The 15,772-nt window shown below is 31.0% G+C and overlaps 3 protein-coding genes across 3 annotated transcripts in view; 2 read left to right on the top strand and 1 right to left on the bottom strand.

Moving 5' to 3' along the window:
* The first annotated feature begins 6,294 nt into the window (after positions 1–6,294).
* LOC107476847 (probable protein phosphatase 2C 4) lies at positions 6,295–9,313 on the top strand. The gene is made up of 4 exons (XM_016096771.3): positions 6,295–8,211; positions 8,295–8,408; positions 8,492–8,756; positions 8,932–9,313. Exons 1-4 carry the CDS (start codon positions 6,562–6,564, stop codon positions 9,045–9,047), a joined length of 2,145 nt encoding a protein of 714 aa, XP_015952257.1. The 5' UTR covers positions 6,295–6,561; the 3' UTR covers positions 9,048–9,313.
* A 3,338-nt stretch (positions 9,314–12,651) lies between these two features.
* On the top strand, positions 12,652–14,723 carry LOC107476848 (epsin-3). The gene is made up of 4 exons (XM_016096772.3): positions 12,652–12,968; positions 13,364–13,486; positions 13,615–13,776; positions 13,880–14,723. Exons 1-4 carry the CDS (start codon positions 12,862–12,864, stop codon positions 14,430–14,432), a joined length of 945 nt encoding a protein of 314 aa, XP_015952258.1. The 5' UTR covers positions 12,652–12,861; the 3' UTR covers positions 14,433–14,723.
* Positions 14,724–15,063: 340 nt separating this feature from the next.
* The window catches only part of LOC107476849 (U-box domain-containing protein 33), a gene marked incomplete at its 5' end in the record, with an annotated part of 4,422 nt that continues 3,713 nt past the window's right edge, over positions 15,064–15,772 (bottom strand). The window contains 2 exon segments of the mRNA XM_016096773.3: positions 15,064–15,529; positions 15,746–15,772. Of these exon segments, the coding sequence (XP_015952259.1) occupies positions 15,347–15,529; positions 15,746–15,772 (210 nt within the window).

Here is a 15,772-nt window from a genome sequence, read left to right as displayed (position 1 = left end):
GCAATAAATTATGCCTTAACAAATAGCCATCATAGTATAATATTTAAAAACAAAGAAAGAATTTATGTTGATGAATTATTTCAGAAAATTGTAAAAACAAAAATACCAAAATATAAAGTTATTGAAAACCCAGTTCTATTATTAAAAGAACCATCAGAAAAATTAGTTTCATCGAATTTTCAAATAAGAGAATCTAAAATTAATAGCCCTTTAAGTTTATCCAAGTTAAAGATTAAAGAAAAAAATTCTGAAATAAAAGAATTAACAAAAAAGGTAAAAAAATTAAATGAAACCCTAAACATTAAATTATGACAATAAATAAAGAAAAAATATATGTAACTTATCAAGACAAGAAACAAGAGCTCTTTGAAAGAGAAAATCGGTTGAATTATTTACAGTTTTCTGAAATAAATCAAAGAGCATTTGAAACTCTAAAAATAATCTATGACAAGTTAAAAAGAGAAGTCAAAGAGCTAAAAAAATTAATAGAATCTCTAGAAAATAGTGATGAGTCGATGATAGAATTTGCAGAAATTCTAAGATAAATAATGAAGCATACAAAGATTGAAAGACCAGAAAATAAAATAAAAAGGAAAATGGCGAAAAAAATTAAAAAGTAAAATAAAGGAGTATAAAAGGGAATTAAATAATCTTCAGATCGAAATTGATGACCTTATAATAAAAAGGATAGAAATAAGAATAAATATAAACAAGTTGGAGTTAAACTTAAAAAATTTATAAATGCCTGGAAAACCATATTATGACTTAAAAGAACTAAAGCTATTAAAAGAAAAAATGGAAAATGAAGTTGAAAAATTAAAAAGATATTTAGAAACAACAGAAAGTGTAGAAATAAAAGAATTAAAAAGATATTTAGAAACAATAGAAAGTGTAGAAATAAAATAGGTTTTTGAGGATTTAAGAAATTATATTAAAGAAAAAGACAAACAGATAAAAGATTTTATATACAATAATCCATGCAAAAAAGAATATTATAAACTAAAACAAGATTGAAAAACTATAAAAATCAGAATTATAAATACTAGTAATACGGTCAATACTTTTTATTATGAATTGGCAAATTATTCGAAGAGTTAATAGAAATTTCGAAAAAGAAATTAAAAGAAAAGACGACTTTAAAAATTGGTATCAGAGCCAAGTTAACGATTAAGGATAATACTTTCTCTTTAAACAACACTTTTAGTGATACGCTTTTAAATCAAAATCTGTAAATATGTACAAAAATGTATCTGTACAGTAGATGATCCTTTGAAAGTTATTAGATGCATTGCAAAAGTAAAACATACATGTATATTACTTTGCCTTATATATGTTATCATTATTTATATGGAGAAATAAAAAAATAATATTCTACTACATACTATTAACTGAGGATTTAGGACAAAATATAAATTTTGAAACGAGGCAATAATAAAGCATATGTCTTTAGGTTGGCCCAAAAGTGTTTAAAGAAAATAATATTGGACTAAGATATATACAAAGACATGATATTACGATAATGCTTAAAATATATTTCTTTACTCTCTCTGATTACATATCGGTTTCTTTTTACATTACAGTATTTAATTTAAATATAAAAAAGTCACTATATCTTTTTTTCAATGTCTTAATTTATTTCCTATTGTTTTAGATGTTGACATATATAAATATTTATATATACTTTAATATATTAGTTTTTGGTGACCATAGTTTAATAAATTTAAAAAAGCTTTATCTGTTGAGTTTTTTTATTTTTTGTTAATTTTTTTTTGGAATTATCGTCTCTTAAATATTAAATTCAGACGATAATCACAACAAGTTTTAACCTAATGGTGAATTTTAAAGCCAAAAGACAGAAATATTTTAGGAAAATATCATGGAAAATATAATAATTATCATTGTGACATGTCTTTCAAAAGTTGTCACCTTTGAAAACCTGCTTCATCAAGTAACTGTTTAGTAGAATCTTAGGAATATAAATTCTTTGACTTTGCAAAGTAATAAAATTCTTTGAAACATAATGTCCTCACATCCATTCAAATTAGGTGCAAATTATATATCTTTCTTCTAACATATTTTATAATATATATATATATATATCTTTAATTTCTACTAACCTATATAATTATTGACATGGATCACTTAATAGCGGTGAAGAGTGTCGTCATTGATGTAATAACTAATAGTTTATTTAAGTATATTTTTAATCCCTATATACAAATATATCATTGCAATTTTGATCGCTTCAATTTTCTATGAATTGAACTTAGATAATCTTTTTCCGTAATCAAGCCTCGAGTCTCATCAAATACATAACAGTTACAATTATAAGAACCAACAATTGAATTTAAAAAAAAAACAAGAGAAAAATAGAGACCAAGACCAATGTTAAAAAAAATTATATAGATAATATCAAAATTATATTTATAGCTATACAATAAAGAATTTTCCGTGTCTATTTTTTTTCTAAAATATTCTTCTTCGTATAATTATAAAATTACTTTTGTTATTTACGACTTAAATTAAAAAATAATTAGAAAATAAATTTAATAATATCTAATATATGATGTATTTTAATTTTATTTATTTAATTACTAAATTTTACTTAAGTTTTTTTTATTTTAACTTAATAAAAGGTTAGAAATAGAATTATTCTCCACATCTAAATAATTTTAACATCCAAATTCATCCGATTGATTTAGAGTCACGGGCTTCTTTTTCTTGCTTTCTTCTTCTTCTTTTTCTACTTCTTCTTCACCCCAAATGCTACGTCTTCTTCCTCTTTCCTTCTTTTTTATTATTTTTTACTTTTGTTACCGTTGTCACCAACACCATCACTTCCTCCTCCTCTTCTTTCTCTTTCTTTTCTCATTGAAATTTCTTCTTATCCTTCTTTTTCATCCTTCTGATCTCCTCCATTACCATCATCATTGCTATCGTCATTATCGTCTTCTTATACATATCGTCATTATCGTTATTGCCGTTATTATTATTATTATTATTGAATTTTTGCCATATTGATAATGTTGTCTGATCCAAAATTGATTTTGGATGTATTTTTATTCACGATTCAGTCTTGTTTGTATGCTTATTTTCGAACTGAGTTTATGTGTCGCAACCATTATGTAATTTCGATTCATTTTCAAGTTAATTATATCGCAATTGTTATGTAATTTTGGTTCATTTCTGAATTAATTGTATCGCAATCCATTATATAATTTCGGTTCCTTTATAAGTTAATTGTGTCGCACTCATTATATAATTTCGATTCATTTCTAAGTGAATTAAGATATATTTGGACTCGTTGTCCAGCACAATTCAAAACTTCTTCTTTCATTTTCTTATATTATTCTTGTTTTGCTCTACTAAGAGGAATAAAACCAAGAAAAAGAGAAAAAATATCAAACAAAAAAAAAAGAAGAAATATATTAATGACGTCTGATTCAAAATTAATTTTGGATGTGTTTTTGTTTATGATTCAGTATTATTTGTGTACTTGTTTTTTAACTGAGTTTATGTGTCGCAATCATTATGTAATTTCGATTCATTTCTAAGTTAATTGTGTTACAATTGTGATTTAATATCGGTTCATTTCTGAGTTAATTGTGTTGCAATCCATTATGTATTTTCAGTTCATTTATGAGTTAATTGTGTCACAATCATTATATAATTTTGGTTCATTTATAAGTGAATTAAGGTGCATTTAACTCATTGTCATACGCAATTCAAACTCTTTATTTCTCCTCACCTTCTACTGCAGCAGCAACAAAAGAATGACAATGAAGAGAAAATACGCAAAGACGGAGGAGGAGGAGAAAGAAGAAGAAGAATGTAAAGCCCTGTGCATAAAACGTAAATGAATTGATTGGAAGAATGATGTGTACATGTATAAAATTGAGAAGTCCATTCGATTCAATTCCCAAAATTATGACGTTGACAAGTTAGGTTAAAAAATATCTTTTTTGTTACGTCAAAAAATTAGATAAAAGTAGAATAATTTTGTTTATATTCAATTTCAACCTATCTATTTTATTTTTTATTTTTGTTTTAATATAATTTTTTATCTGGTTTAAATTTTTATTTTATTGTTTACTTTCTTATTTCGTATCAATATCTTAATCTCATATTTTATATATATAATAAAATTTAATTTAATAAAAACAAAGAATAACATTTGATTTTGTTTTCTCAGTTTTCTTAGCACAAGTCGGTTTGATTCGAATTTATGGTAAAATTAGAATCAAACCGATTAAAATATAATTAGTTCGGTTTGATTTGGATTTATATTTTTTTTGTATATGTATCAGAATTAAATCAAACCAATTAAGAACGGATTGGTTCGGTTCGAGTAATTGGGTATCCGATAACTTAAAAAAAAAACAAAATTTTATCTTAAAAATTCAACAAGTACAATAAACTTGTAACATCAATCGAAATAGTCCAAACATATTAAACACCAAATACATTAAAAACTAAATTAATTAAAATCTAAACATATTAATAATAAATAATCATTGTCTAATGGAAATGCCATATATATTTTTTTATGTTTTTTATTTAATTAATATATGATCAGGTTTGCAGGTTAGTTTGAGTTCTGCACCCTCAAAATCGATATCCGAACCAATCACTAACAAAAACCATCGATTTGGTTTGAATTGAATTCAATTACCCATTGATTTTAGATCTAATTTAATTGATTTGATTCGAACTCAGACAGATAATCGGATACCCACTACCCGTGCTCACCCCTAATTTTCTATCATGGTTTTTAAATTTTTCTATGATTAGGAATTAATTGAAGTTTTATTAGTGTTCAACTATTCAAAAATATTTATATAATAGCCTAATTTATCTTTAATCATATATATTAGTAATAATAAAGAGATGGAAGCATAGCTTTCGTGGAAAGCATCATCAAAGAGATCCCAAATGTCAACATTCAATTCAATCTAAAATAAGATAAGAAGTCAATGGAGTAATGGAGCTACGTTTGCATCCACATTAGTCAAATTACCTAATATTCAGGCTCTGCAGTGATGGCAGCATTACTAATATGTAATATCGAACCACCCCACCATAACACATTCAATTAACTACTATTTTCCAATTTCATAATATAATAATATCTTAAATAATAAACACAATTTTTATTTTTATTTTTACAGGCACAGAGCACTCATAAGTGTTGGCTGACCTCATTATTCACAAGTTGACATACTATCATATCCAAGCCACCACCCTCAGCCACCTGTCAGTCAACCCTTCGCTTCGTCGCCACTCTCCGCTTCATCCAACGGTCATAGTGCCATTCTTTTCCTCATCTTTTTTTTTAAAATACCAAAGATTAAGAATTTAATATATGACAATTAATTTATATTTCAATATTTTAACTGAAAAATAATTTTAAGATAAACTATTATATTCAAAATGTTTGAAAAATATTACTTTAAAATGGTATAATTATAAAAAATACAAAATTTGTTGTTTATATTATTTAATATTTGATATTTGAAATTAAATTGATAAATTATTATAATTAAATAATAAATTTTTAAAATATTATTTTACTTATAAATTAAAATTTTTACTTAAAAATTTTAGTTTTGATTATAATCTATTTTTAAATGTTACCCGAACATAATTATTTTCTTGGCAAAAATCATTTTACAAAAATAAATTATATTTGAATAATTTTTAAATACACTCTTAATCAATAATAACTAATTAACAATTACAAAATTTATTTTCATTACTGTTGTTTAAGAAAAATTAATTATTTTTTTATTTTAAAAAATTTAAAAATTAATATTTTTATACTACAAAATTTAGTTATATATAACATCATTCAACATTAAAAAATGTCTTATAGTAGTAAATTCGCTTTTCCCCCTTTCCCTCCATGTTGACTTTTTCGATCATTACCCAGAATTTATGACTCCAATTAAAACTTCACCCTCCTTCTTTCCACCAAACATAGGAAAACAAACGTGCTGATAAAGCGCGTGTGAAACACGATAGTTACTCATCGCCATTCTCATCCACTTATTCGGGAGCGTGAGTGAACGCTCAGAGTAACGAGTATTGAGATGCAAAAGCAGGAGTAATAAAACCGGACACAAACCTTTGAGTTCTACTTAAGCTCCCAACCTAGTCAACGCCGCACTCGAAAAATCCGAAACTCATTTCTTTTTTCTATTTATTTTAATAACTTTTTATTTGAAATTTTATTCTGAATAAAACAAAAACCAAAAGAAAATAAGAGAAAGAGAGGAAGAAGAAAACAAGTGCAGTGCGTTTTCTTATTTCCTAAAAAGCCTTATATTCCCAAAAGTCAACGCCTTCTCTCTCTCTTCTTCACACCTTCTCCCTTCTCTCTCTCTCTTTCTTCACCACTTCCTTCTTCTTCTCTCTTGTGTTTTCCTCTCTATCAAGTTCCATAATCCACACCATGAACAACTCTTTGTAGCAACCTTGTAATCTCTCTCTCTCTCTCTCTCTCTCTCTCTCTCTCTCTATCTCTCGCTCTATTTTTTTCTTCTTTTTTTGGTATATTGCGATATGGGAAACGGCATAGGGAAGCTGACGGTGTGCTTCACCGGAAGCGGCGGAGGTGGAGGGCGCCGCCGCAAGCACGACATATCCATCGTATTAACAGAGCCACTAGACGAGGGTCTGGGACACTCGTTCTGCTATGTTAGGCCCGACCCGACCCGAATATCATCCTCGAAGGTTCACTCGGAAGAAACCACCACTTTCAGAACAATCTCCGGCGCGTCCGTGAGCGCCAACACATCGACGCCACTCTCAACTTCCTTTGTGGATCTCTACTCATACGGTTGCATCGATAGAGCTGCGGCTTTCGAGAGCTCAACCTCTTTCGCCGCGCTTCCTCTTCAACCCATTCCAAAGGGCTTCACCAATTCGGGTCCATTTTCCGGTAACTTAAACGGGTTTCCAGCATCGGGTCCTCTTGAGAGAGGCTTCATGTCAGGCCCGATTGAGCGTGGATTTATGTCGGGCCCAATCGACCGGGCCGGGATCTTCTCCGGCCCGATGGATAGAGACAGTTCCGATCAGTTTCAGAGAAGCTTCTCTCATGGCGGTTTGATATCGGGTATTGGGATTCGACCCGGAACGAGGAAGACCCGGTGGATTCGGGTGCTGCGGAGGGCTATTTCGAAGACCCTTCGGCAAGGTTCGATCGTGGCTCCGATCAAAGGGGTGGCGCCGGCGGGAAGGGAGCCACCGGAGTGGGTTATTGCGGCGGCGGAGAAGCAGAACGAAAACACGGTTAACAGCGTGAATTTCAGCAGCGAAGGGAGCTTCTTGGAGGACGATGATTCAACGACGGCGGCGATGGAAGGTCACCAGAACGTTCAGTGGTGTCAGGGGAAAGCAGGGGAGGACCGTGTCCACGTGGTGGTGTCGGAGGAACACGGTTGGGTGTTCGTGGGGATCTATGATGGATTCAACGGCCCAGATGCGCCTGATTACTTGCTTTCGAATCTGTACAACGCAGTGCACAAGGAGCTCAAGGGTTTGCTTTGGGATGATGGGGTTGATGGGAATTCCAATTTGGGGGTTAAAGATTCGATCTTGACAACTGGGGATGATGATGGCGATGCTTGTGCTGGCTGTGTTGATCAACAGAATAATAATAATATGAATGACGAAGATGGGTCATCTTGTGCTGCAAGTGGTGCTGGGGATTCTAATTTTGATGATCATGGTTTGAAGAGAAAAAAGCGTGGTGGAAATGGAAATGGAAGTGGAAGGAGTTGTAAGAACAAGTACAGAGGCGCTGCAAAGAAATGGGAGGAGAATCAGATGAGGTGGAAGTGCGAGTGGGACCATTCCGATGTGTTGGAAGCTCTGTCTCGGGCTCTTAGGAAGACGGAGGAGGCTTTCTTGGACGTGGCGGATAACATGGTGATGGAGAATCCTGAGCTTGCTCTAATGGGGTCTTGTGTTCTTGTGATGTTGATGAAAGGTGAAGATGTTTATGTGATGAATGTTGGAGATAGTAGAGCTGTTCTTGCTCAGAAGGCTGAGCCTGATTACTGGCTTGGCAAGATTAGGCAGGACTTGGAGAGGATCAATGAGGAGACCATGAATGATCTCGAGTCCTGGGATGTCGATCGATCCACCTTGGTCCCTACTCTCACCTCCATTCAGCTCACCAAGGATCACAGCACCAACGTTGATGAGGTAAACTAAATTACTCTGTTTCAGGAGTTCTATGCTTTTCATTTTTGATTCTCATTGAAAAATTGATCTGATCTTGATTCCAGGAAATCCAAAGAATAAGAAAAGAGCACCCGGATGATCCCTTCGCGCTTGTAAATGAGCGCGTCAAGGGATCTCTCAAGGTTACTCGGGCATTTGGTGCCGGATTTCTCAAACAGGTTCGAGTCTTAAATCCATAGTTATAACCAAAATTAATCACAAACTAGCTACTTGTTTATGAAATTGTTGTGAATGTTTGCAGCCCAAGTGGAACAATGCATTGTTGGAGATGTTTAGAATAGACTATGTGGGAAGTTGTCCTTACATAAGTTGCATGCCATATCTAAAACACCATAGATTAGGACCAAAGGACAAGTTTTTGATTCTATGTTCAGATGGCTTGTACCAATACTTGTCAAACGAAGAAGCAGTTGCCGAAGTTGAACTTTTCATCACATTGCAACCTGAAGGAGACCCTGCTCAGCATTTGGTTGAGGAAGTCCTATTTCGTGCTGCAAAGAAAGCTGGTATGTACATTAAATCTTCATGAGTTTTAGTCCCTCTTAGATAGAATAAAACTTATGCTAGCCATAGTTAATCAAATTCATTACTTGGATTTCTGATAATATAGTATGTTTGAATAATAAGTGCATTATAGAAACTAGGGTTTGCTGATTTTTGGTTTGGTTTATTAAATTTCAGGTTTAGACTTTCACCAATTGCTTGAAATTCCACAAGGTGATAGACGTCGATACCATGATGATGTCTCCATCATTGTTATTTCTTTGGAAGGAAGGATATGGAGATCATGGGTATAATCATAGTCAAAATCTTATATAATATAATATTAAAAAAAAAAAAGAGGAAATGACTCAAATGAGAGAAATTCTGCCTAAGGGTCAAGGCATTACCATTTTGGTGTTTTTACCTTTTTACCCCCCTCATTGCTCACCCTTTTGTAAAATAGCAACTAGGCTATTAGAAACTGGGAGTGTGTCTAGAAGACTAGTTGTACAATTCAACGAGTGATAGGGAGGATTGTAAAGTTATTTAAAAAAAAGAAGCTGGATTTTGTTCATTATAATTAATTACTCACATGAAAATGTAATTTTGTAATAATAAAAAGCCATTCCTTAAAAAAAAAATCTTTGTAGTCGTGCATAAAGCACTAGAAACACCCTCCATCACTATGTGCAACTCTGGTTGGCAAATCAATATTTTGGAGAATAAAAACATAATCAATAAAAATGGATTGATATATACAATAAGGTCAAGGGTTCATGCGGGTTATGTTTGCCACATTTCAATTTGATGTGATCATCCACTCTTTGCATTATGTCTTCCCAAGCACTCTCTTTTGTCTTGCAACATATTCCTCTCTTTCTTTTCCGTTTCTTACCCAATCAATTATGTTTATTCAAAATTAATTTATCAGAAAATTTATAAAAATCAAATCGAGTTTCACACTATCACTCTAATATTACAATCATACTAAGGGTCGTTTGAAAATATTTAAAAGTAACTTTTTTGAGCTTTTGACTTATAAAAAGTAGTAGCATTAATGGTTAGTGTAATTTTCAAAATTAAATTGTAGACTTTTTAAGAAGTTATTTAGAAGCTTATAGAGAAATTAAAAAAATAACTTCTCTCATAATACTATTACTTTTTATCACATTTCTGTAAAATAAGCACTTTTAAAACTAAAAATCCAAATACAAAATAATTTATTTATAAGTTACTTTTAATATAGTCATTTATTGTTTAAACTATTTTTTTAAAATAATTTAATTAAGTTATTTTTTTAAATTGAACCTAAATATATATCAAAATCTATTACTAATATAAAATATAAAATATACATTAAAAATAAATTAAATAATATATAAATACATAGTGATTAATTCTAATATATAGATAATATTTTTGCTAATATTAAAGAGACTAATATATTATAGAACATTTATTTTGAAATAAGATACCCTTTACATGTTAAAGTTTTTTGGTATAAAAAGCAAAAAGTTAATTTAAATTAGTTAAATAATTAATTTATTCGTTCGCTTAAATAAATGTTAAGAGCTGAAATTTTGCTTAAGATAAACAGCAATTCATTAACCACTTAAATCTTTAAATATAATTCATAATAGATTAATTTTTGACAAATTAAAATAAAAAATATTGTAAATTTTTTTTAACAAAGACAAAAGAAAAAAAAGAAACCGTAATAAGATGCTGTTGTGCTGAACCCTAATAAGTAATAAACACGTGGTGGAATTTCGTAGTAGACACGCTTTTACATCAAAATCAACTTTGAATTTTATTTTATTTTTGACTTATTTGCCCTATTTCTATAAGCATGTAAGGGTTGACAATGCTTATAAACGTTAAGGTTCAATGAACTGAAATTGGAATAAATATTAGCCAATTCAAGCATCAATTTATTCATTTCATACGAATTCTTGTACCGCACATGTCTTATTGACTGACAACATTCTAATTCGGAAACAGAAACAAATTCAACTTTGTTATAAATTCTAAAGAGGTAAACTTATAGTAATACCAAGCTTATTATTTTATTTTTTCGTTGAATAGCTGAATAAAACGTGAACAATAAGCAGTTATCATTTTTTTGAAGATATCTACTAAAATACGCGATCTTTGTAGACACACGTTGGTGGTGTTTGTACTATGAAATTCATTAAATTTTGAACTACTAGCTACCATATTATATACTGAGAATTAAATGCATAGATGCAGATAAATGATTATATCTGTCACTTTATTGCCATTAAATTCGGCTCCATTTACTTCAGATTCAGTTATACTCATTGTGTTCTCCGTTTTGATATAAACATATCACACGACACAACCAACTAAATTCCATAATGTTCCCTATGATATAGGGCTTTGACTGGCCCATTTAGATCACATGTTTCGGCCCAAAACATTAAGTTTGGGTTTATATTCCAATTCAACTTATGGGCTAGCCCGCTAAGTAATAGTGTAGACTTCCATTACTAATTAATTAACAAAGTGAGTGTGTAATGACAAAAAAAAAGTGTGTGCATGAGTCTGTAACGTAATGTCCAAGATTAGAGCTTGTTCAATCTAATATCAAAGAAAAAAAGAGACTGTCCAATCTAATTAAGTTGGGTTGGGTTAGTAGTCAACTTATTAGTACGCTTAAACATATATCAAAAATTTGAATCTTGCTCTGTGCATATAACAATCCATTCACAAGCGACAAATCCTTCAATAAAGCTCAGTATAATAAAAAAAGTGGGTTTTAATTTCTAAGGTGTAAAATAATATATTAATTGAAGTGAATGATAGTGCTATATTTTTCAGGTAGATAAAGTTGAAAGAGACGATGCTTCTACAAGGGCAATCATGTATATATAAGCATTGTTAATGTTGGGGCGAAATTTCTTATGTATTTGTTTGATTGTGACTTCCATTCTTGGAATGCTTTCTCTGCAGATTCGTCAGTTACACTTACACCGTACATTGTCGAGGGTGACATACATAGCTTCAATTCAATTTTTTTAATGTTTGGTTATTTACATGAAAACTATTTAAACCAGAAAAAGGCAATTATACATCAACATGATTACACGAACATGAACTATACTAGTATATACTTTATCATTGAAATTAATTTTGTGGATCTTAAAAAAAAAAAATTAGTTTTGACTTCTGATCATGTTTTTAAATAGATATTTACCACCTACATCTTTCCATTTTTTGAAAATTCAAAAAAGGTTAAATATTTTTATTTTTCTTTTTTCTTTTCATACTATCACTTTTTTTTCTCTTGGTAGTTAGCCGAATTAGTTTAATTCATTTTAAAGTTAGTTTCAAATAAAATTGAGACCCATAAAATTTTAACCTAACATTTTTTAGTAGGCTGAGAATTGCTATAATTATTAGTAATATCTAATCTAATTTTCTTTTGGTTCAATAAGGTTACTGAACATTATTGACATAGTCGTCCAAAATGTTAGGCTCAACCTCACCCATAACATAACATGCTCTTATAGTCTTATGTCTAGAAGGAGTGAGAAAGATACTAGTTATAGAATAATCAATAATCATAGGTCATAATTTTATTTATATATGTATAATAAAAATAAAATATAAATAACTAATTTTAAAATTCAAAAAAGACATCCAATAGTCCAATTAAAGTGTTAACTTCATAAAAGTTGACTCCACAAAATACTATGTGCCTATGTTAATCAACATTTACAATGTCAAAAATATTAAAAAAGAAAAATTAAAATTGTCCTCTAAAAACGGCAATTTAAACTAAACAAAACAAATTATTTCTGATTTTCATATACAAATTATAAAATTCTCTATTCTAAAATTCATTTCCCCATTTCAAATGTCACTCACATATTGTTTCTTTAATTCAACCTACTCTTCAAAGTTGAATTGTTCTTCTTCATAGACCATGAAGCCTCCCAAATTCACTTCAATAAATTAAAGAAATGAAATAGGATTATGGTTTTGGTGTGTTTTAATAATGGGATAGGATTAGTTGTGACTTGTGATCTCAGCTTTAAGTCCCATTCAAATCAAAAGTAAGAACTTTGGACGTTACATATTTCCATTCTGTACAGCAACAGCAAAATGGGTACCCCTTCGTTCCATGAATTCAAAAAGCAAGCTTCTTTCTTCCTCAAGGAGAAGATCAAGAGTGCTAGATTAGCTCTCACAGATGTCACCCCTGCAGAACTGTAAGTAAAGCTTGCAACTTTCTCCGACCCCATCATAAAAAGTTTATATTTTTTTTTATGTTTCATTCTGTTTCATAACTATAAGCAAAGGTAGGTATTAGAAGGGGTGGTTTATTGTGCCTATGAGATTCATGTCGGTTATGTGTGTATGAGAGTGTGATTTTTTGGCATGAGTGGGTGATATTTTAGGTGCTATATGTTTGGTGGATGGATCATGTAATCTTGTTGTTAGTGAATTTTGGATTAGGGAGATTAATTATCTTTGATGGCTATGCCTAAAGAGATTAATTAATTGATTATAAACCATCTCATGAATTATCGAAAAAACAGGTTATTAGATATTTAGATTTGTGATTTATTGTGTCATTGTGTGTACGGTCTTTTACAATTTTCAGGATGACAGAGGAAGCAACAACAGGAAATCCATGGGCCCCAGATATCCCAACACTAAGATCAATTTCAAGGGCTGCTTTTGAGGTAGATGATTATTGGAGGATTGTGGAGATTCTGCACAAAAGGTGAATATATTAGTAGGTCCTCTTTTTTTTTTTTTTTTCCTTAGCATGTTTTTGTCACTTTTATGTTAATAATTAATCAAACATATCATGGATTATTAAATGACAAAGTATAAATAATTACAAATCAGGTTTCTGAAATTTGATAAGAAGAATTGGAGGGCATCTTACAATTCTCTGATTGTGCTTGAGCACCTCTTGACTCATGGACCAGAAAGTGCGAAAGATGAATTTCAGTGTGACAAAGATGTTATTAGACAGCTGAAAAGCTTTCAATATGTTGATGACAAAGGGTTTGTTTGATTTGAATTTAAAAATTATTTTTCAAAACTATGGCCATGAATTTTCTTATTGTTTAGCACTACAAGATCATTGATATATTTTGAGTACTTGCAGGTTCAACTGGGGCTTGAATGTGAGGAAGAAATCTGAGAGGATAATCACACTTCTAGAAGAAGCAACTCTTCTCAAGGAAGAGAGGAACCGTGCTAGGAGGTTATCAAGAGGAATTCAAGGTTTTGGTAGTTTCTGTCAAAGGTCAACAACAAAAACTCCAGCACAAGGTATTTTAAGAGAGAAATCAATGCCAACCACATTAGGAAGAAGCAACTCTGAATCCAACAACCTTGAACATGAGGAGAACCATTTCTCTAGTTCAAATAATGGTGTGGAAACCAAGAGCTACCATGATGATATTGGCAACAATGAAATGGTTCTGAAATCTGAAACAAGTTCCAAAGAGAACAGGGAACCAAGCAAGGATGAGTTCCATCTATGGAACCTTTCCAAAGGGGAGTCAAATCCACTTTTGGATGGTGGAAAAGAGGATTCAAGACTTGGGAGGTTCATGGAAGATAATGATGATGACCACCCTTTCAATTCAACATCAGAAATGCATGCCAGTTCCTCATTGCTTTCTGCTAGAGATGGGATACTACAAGGGTGTTGATGCAATTGGAAGGTTTGGAATTGGGCTAAACAACTTGTTTCCAAATGTTGAATTTTCCATGCACAAGAACGTTTAATGGTACATGAATTCATGTATGTGACTTATATTTTGTTTTTTTCTCTTTTGTTTTTTTCTCCCTACAACTTTGCCTCAGTAGTTACGGTTAATTACTAAACTATGAAGAGAGAGATTTGAATGTATATATGTTTCTTTTTAGATTTGACATAACTAGGAGAGAGATCCTCCCCTTGTCTAGCCATCTGTTTATGGTGGTGTCATGCAATTTGAATATTTGACATATCCCACCATCTTCTAAGTTAGAAAAAGTGGTTTCCAATCAACTTTTTTTTTTGGTCTCATAAATTGGTCAAATTATGGCAGCCGAATGGTATGATCAAATAAAGTTCTTAAAGGAACAAACTCAAAAATTTAAATTCATGTAATTTAATCTAAGTTTTTGTATTTCCTTACATGCTACAAGATTTCATGAAGATAGGCATTAGAACAACGAGGTAATTGTGCTTTACTTCTTAATCCACAGGTTATGTAACACTTTAGTCTCCATTTTAAAAAGTTCAGACCAATTCTAGTTTACATGTTTTTGAAACGTGAAAACTAAATTACACAACAGAGGGTAAAATTCAATTATCCCTAGAAAAAAAAAGGCAATATGCTTGATATTTCACTATTTCAATGATTCATGGATACAATAAGATTACAAATATCTAGACTCATCTCCATACTAAATCCTATAATTATTCTAGTTGCAACTTGGGATCTACAAAATAAAAGCTAACACAAGAAACCAGCCAGCCCTATAACTCTAAAAGCTCAACAATGATTGCTTTAAAGCAAGCACAGGGGGCAACTACAGAAATATACAGAGATATTTACAGCAATGAATTAATGAAGCTTCAGGGTTTGCAAAGCCATTCTTGGATAGCAAGTCGAAGTGCATGATTGGGAGTAAGATACAGATGATTCAGTTTCAGATTGGTCATGGGAGAAGTTTCATGTCCATTTTCCAGCCATTCGGTTATGGCATCCCTTTCATAAGTAAATCCATCTGCTGCAACTTGAGGATCGTGCATTATTTCCTGAGGAAGGTGTTCAATAAAAATTAGCCACATATATTGCAATCACTATCTTCATCTTGTGAAAAGAAAATGAGACTTTTCTTCAAAGTTCAAATTAAGAAAACTCGAGTATGGATTAGCACTTGATTCATAAGCCCTTTAAAAGACATGTGCACTTCATCCATGTCATTGAATCATGTTAGTAATGAAACTGACATAACAAAAAAGAACATGTACCTGAAGGATTGGGCACAGGAAAAATGA

Source organism: Arachis duranensis, chromosome 3 (assembly GCF_000817695.3).
Source record: "Arachis duranensis cultivar V14167 chromosome 3, aradu.V14167.gnm2.J7QH, whole genome shotgun sequence".
In the NCBI taxonomy this organism is placed as follows: Eukaryota; Viridiplantae; Streptophyta; class Magnoliopsida; order Fabales; family Fabaceae; genus Arachis; species Arachis duranensis.
This window is presented reverse-complemented; position numbering and strand designations above follow the sequence as displayed.

Coding starts and splice junctions, on each gene's coding strand:
- LOC107476847 (XM_016096771.3), top strand. CDS start 6,562: ATGGGAAACGGCATAGGGAAGCTGACGGTGTGCTTCACCGGAAGCGGC. Junction 8,212..8,294: donor ACAGCACCAACGTTGATGAG/GTAAACTAAATT, acceptor TCTTGATTCCAG/GAAATCCAAAGAATAAGAAA. Junction 8,757..8,931: donor TCGTGCTGCAAAGAAAGCTG/GTATGTACATTA, acceptor ATTAAATTTCAG/GTTTAGACTTTCACCAATTG.
- LOC107476848 (XM_016096772.3), top strand. CDS start 12,862: ATGGGTACCCCTTCGTTCCATGAATTCAAAAAGCAAGCTTCTTTCTTC. Junction 12,969..13,363: donor GATGTCACCCCTGCAGAACT/GTAAGTAAAGCT, acceptor TACAATTTTCAG/GATGACAGAGGAAGCAACAA. Junction 13,777..13,879: donor CAATATGTTGATGACAAAGG/GTTTGTTTGATT, acceptor GAGTACTTGCAG/GTTCAACTGGGGCTTGAATG.